This window comes from Tachypleus tridentatus, chromosome 4 (genome assembly GCF_004210375.1).
Source record: "Tachypleus tridentatus isolate NWPU-2018 chromosome 4, ASM421037v1, whole genome shotgun sequence".
NCBI classification, from domain to species: domain Eukaryota; kingdom Metazoa; phylum Arthropoda; class Merostomata; order Xiphosura; family Limulidae; genus Tachypleus; species Tachypleus tridentatus.
The window spans coordinates 31,373,637-31,399,446 of NC_134828.1; the positions used below are offsets into that span (position 1 = coordinate 31,373,637).

At 34.5% G+C, this 25,810-nt stretch overlaps 1 protein-coding gene across 4 annotated transcripts in view; it reads left to right on the plus strand.

The window, feature by feature from the left end:
* Positions 1–6,367: 6,367 nt before the first annotated feature.
* Positions 6,368–25,810, plus strand: part of LOC143248799 (uncharacterized) — a 43,619-nt gene continuing 24,176 nt past the window's right edge. For 3 of the 4 annotated variants that reach the window (XR_013027184.1, XR_013027183.1, XM_076497545.1), the window contains exons 1-5: positions 6,368–6,930; positions 10,137–10,530; positions 19,527–19,676; positions 22,116–22,206; positions 24,594–24,796. Coding sequence is in view for 2 of the 4 variants with exons in the window: in XM_076497545.1 (XP_076353660.1) it covers positions 10,163–10,530; positions 19,527–19,676; positions 22,116–22,206; positions 24,594–24,796 (812 nt within the window). In the remaining 2 variants the exon portion in view is untranslated. Of the gene's footprint in view, positions 6,931–8,594; positions 8,708–10,136; positions 10,531–19,526; positions 19,677–22,115; positions 22,207–24,593; positions 24,797–25,810 lie in introns of those variants that run through there. The other variant, XM_076497546.1, reaches the window with a different exon arrangement.

The window sequence follows — 25,810 nt, forward strand, 5'->3', positions numbered from 1 at the left end:
CGTAGAGTGATATGTGGGGAAACTGATTTTTGATTTTTCTTCCATTAAAGTGAAAATGGAAGTCTAATTCATAAGTAAATTAAAACACTTGGGCAACATTTGACATACAGAGAAGCCCGGCATGACCAGGTGGATTAAGGCGTGCGACTCGTAATCTGAGGGTCGCGAATTCGAATCCCCGTTGCACCAAACGTGCTCGCCCTTTCAGCCGTGGGGGCGTTGTAATGTTACGGTCAATCACACTATTCGTTGGTTAAAGAGTAGCCCAAGAATTGGCGGTGGGTGATGATGGCTAGCTGCTATCCCTCTAGTCTTACAATGCTAAATTAGGGACGGCAGTCACAGATCCTCTAGCTTTGTGAGAAATTCAAAAACAAAACAAAGACACACAGAGAAGGAAGGTAATTGATGATTTAAAAATATACGTTACTAAATTAAATTAGGGAATAGCCTTTTAACTACACACGAATTCTAAAGGCCTTAGAAATTGCAAAATAGTTAAATTTAAAGATATAACTTAGAAAAAGAAAGGAGCAACTTGTACGTTACTTTTATAATTTTTGGATATAACTAAAATATATGCCCACAAAAATCAAGTTACACCAGAACCCAAAATTTATTTGTACTAGAATCTGAAGTACACATTATTTTCTTAATGCATAGCTAAAATGCGTTATCTGCACTCCGGTAATTAGCATTGTAAATCATTTTCAGTTTACTCACGGGTAATCATTTGTAAGGTCAGTTGGTATTCTTACGAGAGTGTCATAACTATTTTTTATTTTTCATTTTTCAAAAAAGCAAGCTTAGTTACGTATTTAGAAAGTGGGGACATTTTTGAGTACGATACAGTAACATGTTTGCTTCAAATAAATAAATGGAAGATCAAAATTGTTAGAACGTGAGTTAACATAAAAGTGTATAACAAACAATTGGCCAACCAAATCACACTATATGTAGTTCTGACGATACCTTTTGCCATATAGTAGGAGTTGTCAGGTCAACAGGGTTACAATAGTGGTTGAGGTGCCATCTATATTACATGATGACCTCGAAAGATACATTTGCTAAAGCAATGATTGAATACTTACTTTTTTTCAGGAGTATCTTAACGTGAAATGGAAAACGATATCGTACAAATATTTTATGTTGGTTGATAAATGTAATAACATTCTTTTAACTTTGTGTTGGTATTTATTTTGCCTTCTCGGTGAGGTGCCCGGCATGACCAGGTCGATAAGGCACTCGACTCGTAATCCGAGGGTCGCGGGTTCGAGTCCCCGTCACACCAAACATGCTCGTTCTTTCAGCCATGAGAGCGTTATAATATTACGGCCAATCTCACTATTCGTTGGTAAAAGAGTAGCCCAAAAGTTGGCTGTGGATGGTGACTGCTAGCTGCCTTCCCTCTAGTCTTACACTGCTAAGTTAGGGACGGCTAGCGCGGAAAGCCCATCGAGTAGCTTTGCGCGAAATTCATACCAAACCAAATCTCAGTGAGGTTGAAAATATTGGCATTTATTTCAGTTTTTAAAACCAGATACCTTTAGTTTCATTTATCATTCTTATTTCTTTGTAAACTAGGACACCATTCATTTGCTCTGCATTTATATACCATCGAGCTCCAGATTTGTTTTACAAGTGATCTTGTTTCTAATATATTCCCAGAGAGGAGATTTTAGTTTCATCTTTATTTTGTCAAGTATTAACGTTACCTCACATTATCTTGTTTTTAACTAAGTACAACTTAGCTTCAATTTAATATTATGATTTTTTTTGTTGGTCTCACGCGCAAAACTGCAAAACTGTTTTATGAATTAATAAATAAATATGAATGGTAACTATTTTAGTGGGCTATGTATCTTTTATTGTACAATTTTCTCAGAAAAACGTGAGTGTCAGTTATACGTGTAATAACAACTTACGAATGCAGGTCTCGTGAAACTGCGTACAAAATATTAATAATAAAATATTGTAAATGTATCGGGTCATCCTTAAGTAACGTCCGATTTTAGGTTCAGAAAAAGAGAAAGGATTTCAAACGCTTTTAATGTTATTTAATCAATAATGTATGTTCTATTATTATTAATTACTTCCTGCCAACGATTCACAAGCTTCTGAATATCACTTCTATATAATTCTTGGGGTTTTGAGGAAAAGAATGTAGAGAGGGTAGTTTTGACGACATCATCTGTTCCAAGGTCTTTTCCATCAAGATAGTTCTGCAAACTTTGGAATAGATGATAATCAGATTATGCAAGATTTGGAGAATAAGGAAGATGTGGAAGTTTTTCCCAGTCTAGCTTTGCAATCTTTGCAGATGTGATCCTTCCTGAATGGGGCCATGCATTATTCTGGTGTAACACAATACCTTTACGATTGATCCCAGCAGGTCTTTCTTACTTCAGTGCAACATTTCAACTCTCTAACTGTTGATAACAGAAGTCTGATGTAATCGTTACATTGAATGGCAGCAACTCAAAGTGGATCACATCAATGATATCCCACTAAACGCTTAACAAGACTTTCCTTGGGTGGAGGTTCATTTTGGGCTGTGTTTTAGCCAGTTTATCTGCACTGAGCCATTGTCTGCGGCGCTTGATATTTTTATAAAATATTCATTTTTTCATCTTCAGTCACTAAACTATTCTAAAAAATGTGAGTTACGTTCATGAGAGTGCAGAGAAGTCCAAATGCCCACTCTTGCTCTAAAGTTAGCTTCTATCAAGTCATGGGCGACCCATTTTCCAAGTTTTGACACCTTTCCAAGCTGTTGCAGATGACAGTGAACTGTTGATTGAGTTGAATTGAGCTTCTGTGTTAGCTCTTCAACTGTTACAGCACATTCTTCATCAAGTGCAACCAGCAGCAAGTCATCATTAAACTCAACAGGACGACCTGAACTTGGCGCATCGCTCAAGCTGTTGTTGCCTCATCTGAACTTCTGAAACTACCTTCGACATTTTTTTTCATTGAGAGACTCCGCACCATAAACACCTTGAATGTTTCGTGTAGTTTCTGCTGCACTATTGCCTTTTTTAAACTCATAAAGCATTATGTACTTAATGTGCTCCTATAACACATCCATCTTCATAAGGGTTTATTTGATTAATGATCTCATTGGGTCAGTTTCTTTTATATGTATGAACATTTTTATACACGTCCTACTACATATTTTAGTCATTAAAGCCTCTATAAAGACAGAAATGATGATGTACTTTGTGTATTAAATTTTCGGATATTACTGATGGGATGACCTAATAGAATGATTTAGGGATGGCAGTGTTGGAAGAAATGCAAACAAGAATACAGGGATGATACAGCAAAACGTAGATCATACCTACATGAATTTCAGTATCAAAATAATGTTATACTATAAAATACACGAGAAAAAATGGTTACGAGCTCGAAGCGAGAGTGTAATAATCGAAACAGGTTTAAATCAAGTTGATTTGTTCGTAAATCCTAGATTCTTAGTTATATTTTGTTTATGTTTATCATGATATGACCATTAAATCATGATAAACAAGCTGCATGCCAGGAGTGGCGCGACATGGCCAGGTGGTTCAGGCACTCGATTCGCAATCCGAGGGTCGCGGGTTCGAATTCCCGTCACATAAAACATGTTCGCCCTTTCAGCCGTGGGGGCGTTATAATGTGACTGTCAATCCCACTATTCGTTGGTAAAAGAGTAGCCCAAGAGTTGGCGGTGGTTGGTGATGATTAGGTGCCTTCCCTCTAGTCTTACACTACTAAATTAAAGACGGCTAGCGCAGATAGCCGTCGAGTAGCTTTGTGCGAAATTCCAAAACAAACAAACAAAACAAACAAACCTCTAAATGAAAGTTAGTGTAATCTATGAATGCGTCTAATAAAATTTAATGTTATGTGTCTTGATATATTTTTTTTACTCCTTCACTTCATACATGATATAAGTGTTAGCTCCCTAAAGACACCAAGTATATGGTGTACAAAGCATTAAGTACTCTACGTGTTACAGTCATCTAATGTTCACCTATTATTGGCCGGTATTTAAGCTTTTTAAAGAAATAAGATTTTTGTAAAAAGCTATCTTCGATGAGTAATAATAACCGCTAGTTATTGCAACTGAGTGATGATATCGTGTACTGCCCTGAGCCACAAAGTGGGTATAGGTTTAAATTGACGTTAGTGATAAGGTAGTTGTAGAGTTATCTCAACTGAAACTAGAAGGAAAAAGATGAACAACTTGGTGGGTTGATAACTTTCTGGTTTAGTAACGTAGCTGTGGTGTCTTGCCTTGATTTGAGGCTTATTGGATAGAGAAACAAGTGAAAATGAGTGGCAATCATCTTTTAAAAATAAAACTTGTCACTGTTGATTGTTTAGCGTGCTCTTTTAAATTCATGTTGAGTACCTTTGCCATCTCCACATATAGTCTACCGACTATGATTACACTGGAAACAATAAGTTCATTATTTTTACAAGTTGTTGGGGACATATAATAGAAGAAAAATGGGGTTTCGACAGTTGCAGATTACTGCTGAGCAGGTCCAAATATTTTATAAAATAACCACACAGACAAAACAAAATGCAATACAAATAAACAAGTTAGCAGTCGCCAGTTTTTTTATTACGAACTGAGTAATGAGGTTTCGAACAACGGCTCTTTGTTAGATTTGCATTCGGTGATCTGTTCCAGATATTTTCATTAAATTGGTACAAAACAAATAAAAAAATGACTCTTATTAATCGTATGTTTGTCTACTGTTAAATAGATGTTACATTAAATTGGTACAAAACAAATAAAAAATGACTCTTATTAATCGTATGTTTGTCTACTATTAAATAAGATTTTAACCCTTAGTATATTATGTTGATGCCGCATTGTTGTTTTGCTTTTCGCAAAGACATACAATGGGTTATTTGAGCTCCGACCACTGAAAGAATCGAACCCCGGATCTTAGCATTGTATGTTTGAAACCTTTATCGCCGACGGGAGTTTTTAACACTGAGCAAGTTATGTTGGTAGAGTAGTAAGTGTATTTATGACAGACTTACGATCGTTTGAAACACATAACTTTAAAAATTTAAAAACGAAATATAAATCTAGGATTAATGCATAGATCTTCCGCCAGAGGTGTTGCAATTTAGAATGACAATCTCGGCAGTGGTTGGCGTGAGAGGTTTTGATGAATCTATTATCATTCCATTTTCTAAGTTCCCAGGAACCCACGCTAGTACAGCGGTAAGTCTCCGTATTTACCAGCTAAAATCAGGGGTTCGATTCTCCTCGGTGGGCTCGGCAGATAGCCCAATGTGGCTTTGCTATAAAAAAAAACACACACACATAGTTCCCAGGCGCGTCAGCAATAACACTATTCAGTTTTTCATAGCTGAAATCCAGGATTCGATTCTTTGCGGTAGACAGAGCGTATATTGTCTATTGTGCAGTTTTATATCGAAACATCACTAAACGCCTTTCCTAGAGCTAGCTTACAAATGCTTGAAAACGCTGCATCGTAATCCAAATTTTTACATATACAACGAAGGAAGTTTTATTGTTTGACGTGCCTGATGATACGAGCGTTCGACATGCAAACTGCAGGTCGCGTGATCGAAATCCATTTCCGAGTAAGCTTCCCCTTTAAACTATGAAGGCAATATAAATGATGATTAATTCCTGTATTCGTTAATAAAGGGTTGACGTTGGGTAGTGTTAAGTAGGTGCATTATCTTTAAGCTGTAATTTCAAAATTAGGGTTGGTGGTTAGCATAGATAACTCTCGAGTAGCCTTTCACGAAATTAAAAACAAACAAACTGTCAATCTATTGACAGAAATATCTGATTCCTCGTATAGATTTGTGTTGTTATTGCAGTTACAAAACTAAAACTTAGAACATAATTCTATTAACTTCTCGTTACGAAACTAAAACTTAGAACATAATTCTATTAACTTCTAGTTACGAAACTAAAACTTAGAACATAATTCTATTAGCTTCTAGTTACGAAACTGAAACTTAGAACATAATTCTATTAACTTCTAAAAAGGTTATCAGTCTATGACGTTTATTTTCAAGGTGAGACAACGGTAAGTCTTCGGATTTACAACTCTAAAATCAGGAGTTCGATTCTCCGCGATGGACACAGTAGATAAACCGATGTTACTTTACTATAAGAAAACATGTACTGATATGTTTCCGGTCTTCATATCTTTTCAGGTCTGTTAAATAAAGTGTTATGGACAAATGTTTGTCACACAAAACATCACAATTTTTGCTTTACTCTTTCTCAGTAGAGATAGAAACTAACGCTGGTAACGAGAGTTTTTAACAGGTGTTTCAATTCATAATAAACACGTACAATACCACTACCTGAATCCTGAGTTTGTGCGTCATGGAAATAAGCTGGTGTTTATATAGATGCTTCGTTTCGCATGTCATCAGTTTTAAAGTCACTAGCGGGTCCAGTTATAAGTTACTTAAAGGTCGAGTTATCTTTTAGAACTATTTTATTTTGGAGGTGAGAATATATTCGCTAGTTTTGAGCAAAATCCTTTGGAATAAGTTTTTTACCCACTTGGATGAACACTAAAGTTATTGTAAAGAGCGTAACAGTTAGATCATCGACACAGCTTCATAGAACGTGTTCGGTATTAGCAAATGTAAAACATTTTGTGTTCAAGCAATAACGAATCATCTGTGTTACGTTAACAAGTTCATCGCTACTGATTGATAGGCTTAATCAAACGGAATGATAATAAGAAATACCAATGAAGCTCGTTACTTACGTGTATAGAGTTTTATATCCGCTTGGTAAACTGATAATAAAGGTGGAAATGTGAAAGTTTATCAGTCATATGTAATATCAAATCTTGTGCCAGGTAGGGACTTTGGTTGAAGAAGTGATAACTTCATATTGAACTACATACGATACTGAACCAAAAAAAGGTAAGTATCTGACCGATGTGAAGCCGTATTGAGTGACAAAACGATTATTGTGAGTTTCAACTTTTTATATTGTGTCCACTTATAAACAAGAGTACAACTGACCTAAAAAAAATACACGAATGTATTTCATTCAAGTGAATATAATGCTTTCTTGAAATCTGTAAATTTTATAAGACTGAAACATACGACTTCTCTAGACTCCAGACAGTAGGTTATCCTCTTAGGGTTTTGTATGGCTTCATCAGAAGATGGCTTCTGGTTTACAGTAGCATACACAACATAACTTATACATAACCAATATTTTACAGTAACCTTGAAATACAGCTGACAAATCACGACTATTTTATAGTAATCATGATGGTATAACGAGCAAACCACGACTGTTTTACTGTAATGCCTGATGTATAACTAACAAATCACCAGGGTTCTACAATAATGCCTGAAATATAGTTATCAACTCATCAGGGTTCTACAATAATGTTAAACCGTAGCTAACAAATTATGACTCTTTTCAGTAATGCCTGAAGTATTGCTAACGAATCATGATTGTTTTACTGTAATTACTAATGTATAGCTAATAAATCATGATTCTTACAATCTCGTGGACAACCATATTCAAGATAGGTCTATCTGCAAGAAATGTACCTGTGGCATGAAGAGAAGATTGCTGTTATAAATAAAACATCATTTCCTTTAATTAAACAATGTATCGTTTTTGTTTATTTTAAACTATAATTTGTTGTTACAAAATTACACAATGAGCTTGCTATCTGTGCTGTGTCTATCACGGGTGTCGAAAATTTATTCCTGAGCCAATTAGGAGCTGAAACTATACAGAGGGTGAATATGTTATACTGAAACGATTGTGAAGTCTCACCATGTTGTTACAGTTTATGTTTCCAAGTTAGGTCATATGCTATTCAACGGTCAAGCAGTGTAGTTTCCATTGCAAACGGTTTTCATATCCTAAACAACACTCTTTCCCTGTTTGCTTTCCATAATTCATATAGTTTACGAGGATGATGATTCTCAGTCGATCGCACAGACAGCCATAGGTGTATTCTCTGACGACTTGACATGTGTGTTTTTGCATGAAATATAACTAGTACTTGTTTCACTTTCCAGCTGTTTGAGTCATGTGATGGCTGAAAGGGGAATACGACAATAAGCCTTATCTTGATAAACAAATACTCCATTGGCCTTTTTTTTCAGCCTGAAATACTTCTTAATTATGTTGCATACTGTTTCCTGTGCTCATGGATAGCTTTTAACCACGTGTGTTCATAGATTCTTACTTGTTACAAGATCTGTATTGAAGCTGAGAATCGATTAGATGCAGGTATTTTATGGTATACCTTGGTGCTTCTAGTTGATCCATATTGCATTTTCTTCAAAAGATATTACGCACAAGAGATATTTGTGTTGTAAATTCTAAATTCTTGAGCTAAGCACAGTTTCACATGTGTATTTGTGTGTATCTGTATTTTGTTTTGAAAAGGCAATCAGCTTTAGGTAACACCACACTATATATGAAACACCAACTAATAACAAAATGCAGTTCTGATACTTCCTTTTGTCCGTGACTTCATACTGGCTCTGTTTGTCACGTGATTTACCTGTTTGCATGCTGAAAATCGGTTTAATATAACGTAGTCAACCATCGTGGAATCTCTTTCAGATTTCTCTCTGTTCGCTGTAGGTTTTTTACCTACTAGTTGAGAACCATAGAAATATAGGTCTGTTACATTATACATTATTTCTTTTAATTAGGTTTCAGGTAAGTCATTTTGCTGAGTATCAAGCAATTGAACCTAATTATTTCAACAATTAATGTATTTTTGACTAAATCAGATTTATATCTATTTTTGTGAGCATGGCACCATTAAGTAGCTTTATGCATAGCAACATACACACAAATAAATATTTTAATATATTAAAGTAATTAAAGTTTTGGTTTTTGTCCTGATGAAATATCAGATTGACAGTGCCAATTTTTTATTTGGGGGATGGGCACTCTGAAGAAGTAATAGCATAAACTGAAGTAATGACCTAAATTTGTAAGCTTGAAGCTCTGACAGACCACATTATTCATCACATTTCGCTTTTTAGGCCAATATATTCAATTTCGTTCTTTTTCCATTATATAAAGGCATAGTATGGCTTGGTTGTGAGAGCATTTGGCTCAGAATATGCCTGACGAAGATTCAAATAGATTCCTCCCTATAGGCGTAGTTGTGTCATAATGTGGTGGTCAATCTCTCTCCTCGTTGGTAAAGAGTAGTAGAAAGGTTAGCCGGAGATGACGCTAACTTCCCTTTAGTTTATGGTTTCAAAATATGGATTGCTAGCAAAGATATCATTCGAATTCTGCAAACAACCAAACAAACAATACATTGTGCACAGTCCCTCTATTCTTCACCAACTTTAGAGTAATTATTTAAAAATATGAATACTTAGTAGAGTTATGAGCGGGGATACTTTTATGACACTCAGCTTCACTTAATTTTTTTATCAAAAATGTTTTGTTGCTGAAACCAGCATCCTTACAGATATGTTTGTTGTTATGCTAGATGCTTCCAAATTCAGCTTCAGGTTTCTCTTCGCCTCATATGCCATAAAGTATGCTTACGCTTACAACATTCTCCATACGTCCTAGGTGAATTTTACTGAGACTCACATAACGATAAGTTTTAGAACTCCATTTCTTTTTTTTTTTGTTGTTTGTTTAAAAAATATCACTATTGATAAGTTTTAAATAGAGAATAGAAATGGGTGCAAAACAAGCGCATATTCTGAAAATAATGTTCAATTACATTCGTGGACCAGCAACGTGCGAATGAATTATTTTATTTTTGTTTTTAATTTGTCAAAATTTCAGTTTAATTCTATGAAGATCACAAGAAAAATATTTTTTTTTTATCAAGAACGTAATACTAGATAAATACAGTTGTTTCCTTTGCAGTTGCACTAAAATATCAAACAAGTATACGAATATTATGTATTTTATATTAACTAATACTGCTTGTCAAAAGATATGAATTTGTACCTTCATGATACCACATTTTGCTGTGAATCCTTAATAATCTATTATAAGCTGTTTTTTTCTTCTTCTGAATTTTAGTTTAGTTTTTTTTTGAAGATGAAATACGTCAGTTCACTAACTTAGTACGTAAACTTTATTGATGTGAGTATGGATTACTTTACAGTTTATGTTTGACTCACATAATCCAAGATGGCTTCTGCTGAACTAGAAGACTTGTTTAAAACTTACGACACTGGAGGGACAGGCTACTTAGGACAGGAAGAATTACATGATTTATGTGCCAAATTTGGAACAAGTGATCAAGAGGCTGATGCTATATTCCAGGACCTAGACCAGGACGGAGATGGCAAAATCAATCACGAAGACTTTTCGAAGGGTTTTACAAATTTTCTCACACTCTCTTCTATACCTCTAGCAAAGGATATTGTAATCCAAAGCCGAACACAATCGGACGGCCCCGATCCGAATTCGAGTGGTGATGAAGATAAGAAGGAGATAGCGTTTCAAACATGGCAGAATCTTATGAAAGAAATAGGAAAAGTGGGGAATCTTATCAGGTTGTACTTCATTTTTTGTTTGTTTTATGTAAACGTTGTTAGAATACTATAAATAAAACTTGTTTTGTACTTATGAATTATAGAAACTAAAAAATTCTGAAGTCTATGAAAATGGATAAATACACTATATTAACACCCAGTTAACAAGCCACTGAGACCTGATTTGGGCAGTTGGTGGGCTATTGAGGGTTTTCACCATTTCCGATATTCAATTTAGAACAAGAAAAACATAATGTGATAAAGGGTTCTATCTATTAACCTCAAAAACCGTACTCTACTACCAAAATAAATCATCTCCCAATTATATTTGGCCATGAAGATGCGGAGTTTATGGGACTGGCTGGACTGTGCAACTCTTGTACAAAGTAATGACATTGTTTATGATCAGGCAGGTTGTGTACTTATCCACATTACGGAGAGTAGCTAGTAAGCTTCTTGGCCATTACTATCTCCAGAACTCGCAAAAATGCAGATAAAATGGTTTTATAGAGCTGAGAAACTAGATAATGTATTGCCCAACATGTGCAGTTATTATTGTATTTCGTGTGGGAATTTAGATTTGGGTATGAGTTTTCTTTTCTCAAAACTTAGAAACTTGAGCCAATGTATACACGCTGGTGAATAATTCATATTCTAGAAATCGCAATCAACCGACCAGACATGTTTTTCTGACTTAAGACTGGAGTTAAAACTGTTCTGAAGTATCATTGCGTCGTTACAGTGCATATTCATCGCGTTCACTCATGCTCTATCTGACGACTGTATATTTTCCATTGTAAAAAGTTCTGTGGAAAGACTGCAGTGTTGAAAACAGACTAGCCCACTCTGCTTGCTCTCCTTAATCTGTCGAGTATAAGAGGATTACGGTTATCTAGAGCCTCTTTCAAAACTCTGATCGCACAGAAAACCATATGCGCTGCATATGTTTCTTTCTATGCGAAACAGCATGAATATGCGTTTCCAGTGCCTTGAGGTATGCTACAATTGAGCATGGGATATAAGTGGAAGCTGTTTCTTGATGTTGCGTTCTCTTACCTAAGACACGTGAACGGTTTTGCCCTTGACCTTTGTGTTTGCGGATTTTCTTTCATAGCTGCACTTTGCGTACTGCCACTCAAATACTACTTGTTACAGAGTTTCTCTCTGTAACTTGATTTATATTCCTCCATTTTTTTAATACCGTTAAATACAAACGGAAATATCTTCGTCTTAGAAATTCTAAATTCGCGATCTGGACACATCTTTATGATCTGTATGGAGGCCTGGCATGGCCAAGCGCGTAAGGTGCGCGACTCGTAATCCGAGGGTCGAGGGTTCGCGCCTGCGTCGCGCTAAACATGCTCGCCCTCCCAGCCGTGGGGGCGTTATAATGTGACGGTCAATCCCACTTTTCGTTGATAAAAGAGTAGCCCAAGAGTTGGCGGTGGGTGGTGATGACTAGCTGCCTTCCCGCTAGTCTTACACTGCTAAATTAGGGACGGCTAGCACAGATAGCCCTCTAGTAGCTTTTGTGCGAAATTCCAAAACAAACAAACAAACAATGATCTGTATGTATGAATATTTTGCATCAAAAAGGCTCTTATATGTATATTTCCAAAAGCGACCAATTTTATGTGACACTGCATTATTTACGTGACGCCAAACAAGTTAAAATGTTGTTTTGATACATGTCCTTCCTCCGGAGATATATAGTGGTTGTGACATATTTAACTGCTTTGCAGATCATTACAATCGTTTTAATGCGTATACACTGACTTGTATTTATATTTACAAATCCTTTAGGACTGACTTAAGAAAGGTTCGATTTGTTGAGCGAAAACAGCAAACAAATAAGCATACTATTTTTTGTTTGCTTTTTCTTTCGTTATTGATTACTCGGCCCACCATGGCCAAGTGGTTAAATCACTTGACTTGTAATCTGAGGGTCGCGATTTCGAATCCCCGTCACACCAAACATGCTCACCCTTTCAGCCGTGAGGGCGTTATAATGAGAGGTCAATCCCACTATTCGTTGGTAAAAGAGTCGCTCAAGAGTTGGCGGTGGGTGGTAATGACTAGCTGCATTCCCTCTAGTCTTACACTTCTAAATTAGAGACGGCTAGCGCAGATAGCCCTCGTGTATCTTTGCGAGGAATTCAAGTCGAACAGTAAACAGAATAAATAATTTATCTTTTTGTAACATTTTTCTTAAAGTTTCGTATTATCACAGGCAATGAAACAGTTGGTTGAATTTAAGCCGAATAATTAAGCATTTTAAGTTGCACATTTCAATATTAATGAGTTAATCACGATCTGGAGTTCTCCGAAATCTAATTATATCCGTCATATATTTTCCCTGAATGCATTTTTTCTGCACGAGTAATGATGAAAGCAACAGTTATTTGCAAGTGTATTATTAATCGCGTTAAGACTACTAGCAGATATCACGTTAAGAGTACCAGCAGATTACCTGTGGCACCACTTCTCACTTGGGGTGTTAAGAATTGGTAGAGATGACAGTGCATGGTGGCTATGATAGAGTTGCAGCCTTTTATAATAATCTATGCTAAATTCTTTTTTTTGTCTTGTTCAAAGACAAAAACATGGTAGAGACAAAATACATTTACTTAGCCTTTGGTGAGTAACGTGCTAATTAATGGTAATAATACTTAGCTAGAGTTTCAAGAGCTCGCACTTTACCTTATCATACACCATTTACTTGGTGGTGGTAATTTTTTTAAGTCTTGAAAAATACTTTTTCCTTTATAAAAATTTATTTAAGGGAGGATATAAGTTGGAAGGGTATAATAAATGTAAAGGTATAATAGCTCACATCAAAATGAAGTCAATATAAATTAAATAAAGTAAAGAATATTACAAATGACAGTTTTTAACTTCAATACTCGGTAGATGCTTGAAAAACTGATAATACAAAACTTTCTCTGACGCTATTCATTGCGCTGTAATTCAATGATTCGTGAAAAACAATTAGATTTGTGACATATTCATGACGTCATATCTGCACCCTGTGTATTTTTAAACAAATAACACCGCTTCAAGAAAAAATTTCCAAGATTTTCTTAATTTCTGACAACTAATGACAATTTTTCACTTCAATACTCGGTAGGTACTTGAAAAACTGATAAAACAGAGTTGTTTCTGACGCTATTCACCACTTCAAAACTCCGTAAAGTCCTCCGCTGGGACAGCGGTAAGTCTTCTGATTTACAACACTAAAATCAGGGGTTCGATTCCCGTCGGTGAACATAGCAGTTAGCCCGATGTGGTTTTGTTATAGGAAAACACACACACACACAACTCCGTAAATGTTGAATCTGCGTGTAACCTCATAGCCTTTTTTGCTCCATTACGCATAGCAAATTCAGCTACCCAATTTTCTGTATATTCATTAGAGAAAAATAAAGTTCACCGTGACGGGAAACAGAAGCGAAACGGGAAAATCGTGACCCTATTGCAAATCTATATGCACACAGGATAAGAGTTTCGCGAAGTTGGGGTTGCACATCGCGAAACAAAAATGTTTTTCCAATATTATATAAGCAACAATTTCATTATTGTATTAAAAGTATTGGTTGTTTGATATATTATGCGCATATATACTTAGCGTCAGACTGTATTGTGAGCTAGGGGGAATTTTCCTCTTGGGTCTCCTTATGGCTCGACCTCCTTCAGAAAATGGGAATTAATTTGTTCTGGTATATTTCAGTAAATAGGGATGAAAGACCTTCACTAGTCTGGGGACATAATAAAGTTTGTTTTTAATTTTTGGGTTCATAAAACCGGTATCATTATTCTAAAAATAAATTATAAACTTTTACCTTTGGCCAACTTTACTGAGTTTATTTTCTCTGTAGTGTACGCCTGATTGTGAATTATAGGTGTTAACAATGTGTGGTTTGATATGGTACTGAAGTTCAGTCAGTGGCTGGGCTCACACACTGACTGTGAGATTAAGAAAATTTAACTAGGAATATTTCGCAGAGACCTTTGTCATTTGATTGTGTGAATATGCAACATAGCAATAGTAAATGGGCGCTATTATTTTTTTGTGTACGGGCGTGAGTACTAAAACCTGTTTCTTGAGTAAGAAAGTCAAGAAAGGTAAAGGAATACCAGGCGGTTAGAGACAGTTCGTCTGTAGTAGCTTCAGTCAACAAATGTACGTATTATCATGGTGGCTGATGAGAGAATCAAAATATTTAAAATTTGTAATAGTTGTAGGCCTATTATTTTGAATTATGGCATCATTTTGAATCTAAGATGCTTCGGCTGAAATGTTATGGTTGCATTAATTAATACTTTATTTTTATATTATACAAGATCTAAACAAACCTGGGGTGTAAAAGTAAAAAGTATCTCTCACTATATATATAGGCCTAATCAGTAACATTTTACACAGGTAGGTTTTGAATATAGCTTAGCTTAGACCTATATAGGAGGTGTAATAAACTGGGCCATGGGGCTAAACCTATGTATTGCATATGATAGGAACAAACCATTGTCCTGAAAATAATATTATATGATGAACTGTTAATTTAATTAATTACATGCTTAAAAGAAAACACAGAGCAGGTAGTATTGTAAATAATTTTGAAAGATGTTATGATATTAGTAGATATGTACTAGTAAATTCTTGTTGCAAAATAGTAAAAGGCTAATACCTAAACTTAGTAATAACATGCTTCTATAAAGTTATATTCAAGGGCCTAGTTAAGCCTATGTAGCTTGAACTCAGGGCCTATATATTTTCGCAGGCTACATATAAAATGAGTTGATAATATAATTATGGACCTGCATAGTAAGGTATACTGGTTATAGATTTAATTAAACATTGATTCAAATCCTGTATTATAAGGCTCATTGCTTTCTAAAGTGAGGTGAATAAAACTAATGCTGAATGCCAGCAACCGTTTTTTTTTTTTCTAAAGTTCATTATTATAGACCTAATATTGACCAATATTATACATTATTGTTAGTTACTGTGCTTGCCACACAATAAATTGTAATAAACACAAATCTGAAGGAAAGAAAAGAAGAGATAAAAGGAGATAAACACCTATAACTCGCTGGTGGTGATGCAAAGCATATAAAGTTAGCACTTAGTGCTTCTTCAAATACATCTGAAGGAACATTCGATCTTACTTTTGCTGCCTCAAGTGTTGAAATACACAAACAAGAAAAAAAGGCTTCTCAAGAGAAAGAGAAATCACCAGAAAAAGAGACAGACAAGGATTAGAAACTATATGATGAAACACTTGAATCATTAGTAAAATTAATTGCTCCATACCAAACAGCGTCATAATTTGAAAAAGTAATCGTTAAAAAAAAAGCAGTTACCTTTGCCAGATCCATTAATGAAATATTGGTTAATGTAGAAACTGAGGAAAGAATGCAAAGTGAGTTACTTGTTATCAGTAGAAACTGAGGAAAGAATGCAAAGTGAGTTACTTGTGATCAGTAGAAACTGAGGAAAGAATGCAAAGTGAGTTACTTGTGATCAGTAGAAACTGAGGAAAGAATGCAAAGTGAGTTACTTGTGATCAGTAGAAACTGAGGAAAGAATGCAAAATGAGTTACTTGTGATCAGTAGAAACTGAGGAAAGAATGCAAAGTGAGTTACTTGTGATCAATGTGGGAATTATAAAAGCTTGGAATCATTGCCAGCAGAAGATAAAACACGACAAGTTTTCCAATGTTCACTCACAGAATTTCGGGTGAATGTCTATAACATCACTCTGGATACAGCGACATCTTCAGGTAGGTGTCGATTTGAAGCGAATGAGGCAAATTGCATATTTTGACTCCAAAAATATTACCCATGGATTACCAGAAGAAAGAATGCATGCTTTGATGAATTTGGCATTTTTCAGCACTTTAAAGGCATTTTGCTGTAAGAAAATCCAACAGATGTTGAGGTGTCAAACATAGATGTTGATCTAAGCACAATAGAAAAAGTGACTTGTACTAGTGACTCGTACAACAAATGTCTGCTATGTATCTTTCGGTTTCTGCAGCTACAATCTGTACTGTAGCTCTTTTTCTGACTTATACATATCATACAAAGTAATTCTTTGCTTACCTTTCGCACGAGTTGAAAATCCTGAGAAATAGATTGAGGAACATACTTGGACAGACAGCTTGGATTCGTTATTATTGATTAACACTGAGCAAGATATCTATGTGTCAACTGGTGTTGTGATACGGAGATTTGCTATTTTTCTTTACATGCAGCAAAGTTTTGCTGTAACTGGACTGTGAACACAGTAGTGTATATGTATTCAGTTGATATTTCAGTACTTAGTACAGCACCTTTAGGCTAGATCACATGGTATTTTAGTTTCAACTAACCTACATGTGCATACAGTAATAAAGTTCATTCACAATGTATACATATGTCAGGAACGTTACATGTAATTATGTGTCTGCAACTATAATATAATGGAAATTCTGTGTTATACCAAAATTGCAAAGGAAAAACTAATATTATGTTATAAATAAAGTTTCTAAATAGAATTATTTTTTGAATAGTTGGACCCTAAAATATTCTCCCACTGAGCACTTTTATCCCAGTCAAACACTATATATACTAATAACATACTAACTAAAAAGGTCGCTAACATTTCTGGTATAACAATTCAAAAATTTCTGAAACAACAACTCTTTCTCTGCTACCTGCCTACTTACTTGATCACGTCAGTGGGGCTAGTCCCTAGAAGGCTCGGACTATCGGTTTAATATTTATCCAGCTTACTTGGCTGGTCTGTGGTTATTTCTTTTTGATATTCAGATAAACATATCATTTACATACTTAAATATCTTTTCAACCCAACATATAGGGCAACATATCGATGAATAGATACGTAACAGTTTCTAAAGACAAAGCACATATATATATAAAGTAAACAAAGTGTATTAAATATAACGAATCTTAAAATGAAATAGAGATCTTGCTGTAAAACGCAATGTAATAAGACTTAAGACCACAATCACAAATTTATAAAATTTAATACCTACTTTGGTAATTTTATGCACTTATCTGTAATTGTGGTTTTAATTGTGGTAAAAGTTGTAACTGTCAAGGATATGGTTTTAGTAAAAGTTTATAGATGTATCCATTCCATGGACATATAAAAACTAAAGAGAAAACAGGAACAAAATAATTAAAGTTTTAATGGAAAGTAGGGATCGCTGGTTATTCGCAGAAATTCTATAAGAAGCATCCAAAATATAATAAATGCTGCAATTAAAAGTACACAAACAAGTGAAATGATACGAGTTGCATAAATTTTAAAACTTCGTGATTTTAAAACATTGTGATCTATATAGTTGAATGATAAAAAATTAAATTTGACAACCAAAATAGAGATTAAAAATTTACACGTCTAGCTCTGAGAAGAAACGTTCACAGCTGAAAGCAACAGTGACACTAAAAGAAAAGAAAAAAAGCTTTTGTTTCAAAACACATGTATTAGTGCAGCTCGTGCTTGGTCTAGTCGTTCATGTTGCTCGATGCGTAACTTGACTGTGACTATATAAACACTGTAGACAGGTGGAGGGAAATGTGTTTGTGTTGTGTTTTCTTATGGCAAAGCCACATCGGGCTATCTGCTGAGCCCACCGAGGGGAATCGAACCCCTGATTTTAGCGTTGTAAATCCGAAGACATACCGCTTCACTAGTGGGGGGTCAGGTGGAGGGAAACATTAACATTGTGCCTAAATAATCCGCATGTGACCTCTGTGTTCGAATGACATGAGTCATGTGTCATTCGATTTAATATTCAATATTCGTGTCGTCCCTTCCCCAAATGTTACAGGCCAGTTAAAGATCTATTCCTGATAAATATATTATTATGTACGATATTAGAATATTGTGATTGTTATTTATCTGAAAAAGAATGCAAATAAAACAATACTAATATTGTGATGTTTTGACATAACGCATTTCTTTATTGGATTCTATTTTTAACGTATTTATGAATTTTCCATAAAAGCGATGAAAAATGTACTTAATCGATTAAAAAAATGATATGAATTTGCCATGAAAGCGATTAATAAATGTAGTTAGTTGACTAAAAAAGAAAACTAAATCAGAATATTTTTTGTAATTTGTTGAATAAAGCCAGAGAACGGTTTATTTATATAAAAAAAGAAACATGTTTTCTTCCATTTGAGCTCGTATAGGAAAACTTTAGGCTCACGCTGGCAAAATAGAACAAGAGACGTAAGCGAAAAGTATAATATAAGATTTTCAAGGTTGTGAAAATGTACAGTTTTTCTTTCTTTATTTGAGTCCTGAGGCTGTTACGATAGTTGGAACTCCTTAGATAATACAACATTGTCGTCTAAGATTTTTCACAAAAGTACACAGTTCGATTCTCTTGGCTTATCCATTCGGAAATCTTTCCACCAAGTTTCAACATCTGCGCAACTGCTGTATTACACTGCCACTTTATTATTTCTATGCATAGTTCTGCATAGCTTGTTTACATTTAAACAGAACTGTATTAGTCATTGGTTATTTGTGCCAAACTGATCTGATTACCCTGTAAAACTCAAAGAGTATTATTTTGATTTCATAAAAACACAGTTAATGTTATTTATATTTTCTTCAAAGAGTATTATTTTGATTCCATGAAAATATAGTTAGTTAGTTATATTTTTTTCAAAGAGTATTATTTTGGTTCCATGAAAATACAGTTACTTATTTATATTTTTTTCAAAGAGTATTATTTTGATTCTATGAAAATACAGTTAGTTATTTATATTTTTTTCAAAGAGTATTATTTTGATTCCATGAAAATACAGTTAGTTATTTATATTTTTTTCAAAGAGTATTATTTTGATTCCATGAAAATACAGTTAGTTATTTATATTTTTTCAAAGAGTATTATTTTACTTCCATAAAAATGCAGTTAATGCTATATTTTTTACATACCATTGTTTAAATAAAGTATAATAAAATTGTCAAACAAATAGTTCCAATATTTTTTTTTAGTGAAGCAAAACACTTAGCTATGTCTACAGAGCTGCACACCAGTGTAAACCCAAACCTAGTGACACATTTTGACACCCTGATTGGAGATTTACTGGAAAGTATTAAAAAACTTCAGAAAGAAAATGCGAAAATAGAGAATATATGGAAAAGGTAAAACTATTTCCTGGAAATCAGCTTGTTTACTGTAAGGTGTTATGAGGCATAAGTTTATCAAATGGAAGCGTGATGAAGAGATAACTTCAGATTTCTTGAATGTTACTTGTTTTCGTGTTCACTTTGACATCTCAGAATTTTTGTATGGCTGTGTAATTTTTATTTGAAGTAAAAACAGTTCTGATTACATATCAATCTTGTTAATTTACTTACAGTTTATAAATCAAGCAAGTGTTACTTGTTTTTTTGCGAGTGCGTTTAATTGTTTGCAGCTCTATAACTGCTTGTACACTTTGCAGAAAAAGCAAATTATATTTTGTATTTAGTTTCAGGGACGATCAGGAATTAGAAGAGTACGTCATAACAGTATTCTAATCATATTATATTTGTTATATCGATTGCAGACGATGTTTTTAGCTCTTCAGTTCAAGCTCTTCAGACCGACTAGAATACATCAAACACAGTAGTGGCCGGACCGCGACTTATATAAAATTAATAGATTTATTGATCAAAACGCATCATCATTGATGGATATGAGGAATATAGGGTGGTTAATATAATTATCATTAATCCCACAGAAGTTAAACCTATATGAGTATAATACTAAAGTCTGTCCATGTAACTATTTTTTAAGGTGTGAATGGATCTTCATCAAAGTTGGTATGCAGGTTCATTATAGTTCCATGAGGGAGCGTATACAAATTTTCAGTTTTCCATTTTGCGGTTTTTTTTTATAGGAGGTTTTGTGTTCTTTAGTATTGCCTCATCTTGTGAATGGATCTTCATCAAGTTGATTTTGGGAAGTTCGTTGGGTATATTGGGAGATACATTCAAATTTTCAGTTTTACGGTTTTTATGGACGTTTCTGCTTATATGTTTAAATCATTACTTTGCACCTCGTTGATGGATCTTTATCAAAAACAAACAAACAAATATGCGTATTACTAATGTCTTATGACAAATATTTTGCAAATGCCCTTAAAATTCCGACGCCCCGGCATGGCCAGGTGATTAAAGCTCTCGAGTTGTAATCTGAGGGTCGCGGGTTCTAATCCCCGTTGCACAAAATATGCTCGCCATTTCAGCTGTGAGGGCGTTATAATGTGACATTCAATTCCAATATTCGTTGATAAAAGAGTAGCCCAAGAGTTGGCGGTGGGTTGTAATGAGTAGCTGCCTTCCCTTTAGTTTTTCACTGCTAAATTAGGGACAGCTAGCGCAAAGAGCCCTTGCGTAGCTTTGCGCAAAATTAAAAAAACAAACATAAAATTCCGAAATGTCGTTACAAGGAAGTTGGTGTATTACTTTGTAAGTAACGTTCTTTTTATGTTTTTTTTTTATTGTTAAGTGCATTGAGCTATCTCTCTTCATCGAGGTTACCGAAACTCGACTTATAGCGTTATACGTCTTCAGGATTCACTGGAAGACAACTTTTTGTGAAGTAAGAATAACTGTATAAGGTGATTCTCTGCTTTAAACTGATATTAAGACGAATCCATTTCTGGGAAAGTTATAATGAAACGCTAATTATAAAGGACATACGATTACGATATATCATAATGTCTATTACCTCGCAATGTGTGTGGCATAGGAAAAAAACCTTTCCCCGAATATGCTTGCCCATTCAGACAATGAGGCGAGATACGTGACGGTCAATTCCACTATCCGTTGTTAAAGATTTGATGGTAGATGATGTTGACCAGTTACCTCCTCTCTAGTCTAACCATTACAAAGTTTTGGACGGCTAGCTCAGAGAGCCGTTGAGTATGTTATCGCGAAAATCCTGAAAACAAATAAAAAACTAGACATTAAATTATGTTTGTTTAGATACTGACTGATAACAAAGATGAATATCAAATAGATAGAAGTATCGAAGCCAGGAAATATTTGTGTAATCCGAGAAAAAAAACCAAAAACCTTTTGATCAAGGGAAATGCTCCCTTCATCATTCAGCGGTAAGTTTACAGACTTACAGAGCTAAAATCCGGGATTCGACTCCCAGTCGTGAAAAGAACCGATTGTGCAGCTTTGCATTAAAAAATAAAACTTTTCTGAAATTTTGGAAGAAGGAGAGAGGAGACTAGTGTTCAATAGCTTCTCCTGGTTGTTGGTTGTGTCCATATTGAATTTCTTCAATGGGTTTATCACACATAACAATAAACCTTAATTACTTCACACACACCCTGGTCCCACACTTCATTGCGCTTGAATTTTAAAAATCATGATAAGTAGAGAATTCTCTTGTATCAGACAGTGGTTTTTAGCAGTTAGGTATAAATAGCTGTTAACACTATTTTTCTGTTTCTTTTTTGTTTTGTTTGAATTTATGTTTCACAAGTTTGCTTCAATTATCGATGAAAATAATGTAGTGTAAGCTGTGGAGTTAATGTAAAGAGATAACGCTTTATGTTTTTCTTTATGTGGTGAATTATTAAGTGGGAAGAAAGAACACAAGCGACATTTACATAGTTTGGAAGAAGAGCATAATACTCAAGTAAAACATTTAGAGCTTCGGGAAAATAAACAGGTAAGTGTATGTGTTTTCTTATAGCAAAACCGCATCGGGCTATCTGCTGTTTCTGCCGAGGGGAATCGAACCTCTGATTTTAGCGTTTTAAATCCGACGACTTACCGCTCTCCCAGTGGGGAACGAAACAGGTAAAAAGAAAATAGAGCATTTAGAATATTTTATAAAATATTATTAAGGTTATGTTTATGATGTCTTGAGTTGTCTTTTACCCACTACGGATAAATTATATTAAAGTGGTATTTGAAGAATATTTTCCGTCCATACTGCTAATTTATTCTTTTGAACTGTTCAGAAAATAACCTATTTAAAATACTAAAAATAACCATTTCATTCATTCAACCACTTGTCATTCTCTTAGTTTCGAATAATCCTACCCCATTAGTAACACTGGACAAGGGCAACTCAAAAGAATAAGACCAAACTTCGTATTGTGAATAATAAATTAGTAGCAACAATGTTGTCCATTCTTTCATTCCCGTGTAAATAAATATTCAGTGAAGAAATTTAACTTATTTACTTAAAGCAAAATCAATCGGTATTCTTATAGTTTCTTACAAATATAGATAAAATTTACACGTTTGGTATATATAACTAATTTACTATCCAATTCACATAAGTAAAAAAACTGAGTGTTTATGCTATTTTCATATGTTTTAGCGACATATCCTTCCAAACTGAAGATGTAAAAGTTAGGGAACTTAGGGGTAAGAAAATGTCAACCTCCAAAACAAGAATGAATTGTACTTGGTCAAATAAGTCTTTAATCTAGGCACACTAGTAAATGGCAGTATTTTCGAAAGTGATGTACAAAGGGTCGAGTAAGTTTTAGTAAATCAGCGAGTCACATATAGAGCCACGATAGAAATGATTGTATCAGAATTTTTTTTATATTAAAAGTCACGGTTTAAACAATCAAAACTGGTGAAGTATCAGAAAAAAAAACAGGCTTAAAGCGTGTAATGAAAATAACGTAAACTGCACATGTGTTTTTGTAACATTTTTTCTTAGTTTTCACATTTCGAATTCAAGAGCTGAGGCACGTTAAAGTAAGATATATCTTCTGTCTCCCACGGGTCATTGCCAAAGAGGATTTTAGGTCAGTACTAGAACTCATCAATTGGACGGTGAATTTGAAGTTAAGCACAAAGCAACGCAATGATCTATCTGTGCTCTGCCCACCACGGGTATCGAACTCCGGATTCTAGTATTGTAAGACTACAGACATAAAGCTGTGCTACTGAGGGGTACTTGGTGTTAAAAGACAATTTTAAATTTTTACAGTGTTTGACATTTTGTAGACAGTGTGATGCTACAGAAAAGTGATTGTTTCTGGAAATGAAATAAACCAGCTCTTTCAGATGCAAAATATTCATACACTCAGGTCGTTTATAAACGCTCAGATAGGGGGCTTTGAATCTCCAATATGGGGTATCCTCATACCTTATGCAGTTGTAAAACGAAGGAATAAGACTCAACTTGAAACACCAAAACAAGCACCAAAACACAAAAGAGATCAACAACAAGTCATAAATTGGTCGTTATAAACATAGTTTGACGTTTTTGTAATATGTGAGAATTCATAAAACAAATGTCAGCGACAAAAGTTATCCACGTACCGTAGGTAAAAAGGTCGCAACAAAATCAAAGAAGCTTTTTGTTTGGAAAATTCACTTGTCTACAAATTGCTTTCACGACATATTAGTTGTATTCATGCCATTGTATAGGAAGAGGAAGACTCACTAGTCAAGTCATTTAGGAATTTCTTAACAGTTGGGCTGTTGAAGGGTATTAGGAAATCACTGTTCTCATAAACTAGGTGGACTAGTTTCATGCAAGAGGGGTATGCTTTGAACACGTAATGAAGGAGACTTTTGCAGCATTAACGAAGCTGCTAAAATATTGTAAAGATGCACGGTCGTCAGAGAGTACATGACTGAACATTGTAACATGAAATGTAAAGGCATGATGAGGTTCCAAAATAGTTTCCAACAGTTTGAAAGGACCAAAACTAAGGATAAACAAGTGATATTACACACGTTTTCGTTAGTAGAAATTGAAATATAGCAGTAATAAACAAATTATTTTAAAGAAGTTTCATGTGGAAAGGTTTGTATTACATTTTAAGTTTTAATAAACTACGTATACCTGGAGAGTAAGATATAGGCGTCATTTCGGCCTCTCTTGTGTTGAGGCCTTCATCACAGCTCGACCTGATGAACACCTCAGCAAAACGACCGAAACGTCGTTCATGTAGTACTATACTCCCAGTGAATACAGCTTATGAATTTTCTAATCCAAACTGCATTAAATAAATTTTAGTTTAATATGGCCGTAATTTAGCAATGTTTAGATAGATGCACATAATTATTAGAATTCGTTGCTAGGTGGATTCTTGGCTGAAATTCGTTAAGGACCCTATCAAAGATGACCAGCTGTCAAAAGTCTTTACAAAGCTTGCAGATGTTTTGTATGAGAACCGTCGAGTTCGAATTTCATTGATGGACACTCAGACTAGTGTGGCCTTGATGAGGAATGACATTGTTCAGCTGAGGAGGATATATGAGGAGAAATGTCGCGAGCTGAGAAGGTACATAAACAATGTTTAAAGTTTAATTTTTAACAGTTAACAGACTTTATAAAAAGTTAGTATCGCTGCTAGGGGAAGGATAATACAAAGCACGCACTGATCAATGTACCAATTACAAAGCATGTCCAAACTTTCAAATATTTGTTTCTCTTAATTTATTGTAAAATTGTTGTTTTTAATTAATTTTGTTCTTACTTTCCTTCAGTGTATAGTAATCTTCTTATGTTCTGTAATTCTGGATTAAGACTTAAGCCTAATTATATGTTTTTGCTCCAGGACTACAGAAAATCTGACACCGAGCCTGCGATAAGAAATGTATTGTTATTTTATTCGCGTGTAAATGTTTAGGTCATTAATGTTTATTGTAGACTTAGAATCAGTCTGCACTCTTTTTAAGAAATAATTAATATTTCAGACTTACTTTGTATAAATTACATAAAAACAAAATTTATGTGTTGTAATGTTTTGTCTTTAATTAGTCTCCAGTTGTATCAGGGTAATGTTTGATAATATTTGATATTTTGAAGATGAACGATTTAGCATAAAATTGTAAAATAGGATTGAACAAGCACTGGACGTCATTTTTGAGTTACGTATTCCTAACACGATTATTAGGTTTGCCAGAAACTTTTATGAACAGAATCCCTCTTCTATATTATTATTATATATTATTTTAGTGATATTGTGGAAGCAAGTTACATACATTCAGGACAGCAGCAGGTGACATGTTACCATAAAAAGTATTGACCCCTTACTAAAAATATCATTACTTTGATTTTCTTATAATCAAAGACGAATTTTATTTGTGAAGGGGTGGTAGCCAGAGAGTTGAAAGGAGGCTTGCTTTAGTTAACATAGGGGCTACGTTATTAGTTCGATTAGTAGGATATTTTGCTTTTCCGTTATTTCAGTAGAAGGGGAAAGAACTGCTTTAGATTTACATGCTATGACGTCACAATATTAATAATTTAATATTGATCTGAGAAAAAAATGTTTGATTATTTCAGTCAAGAA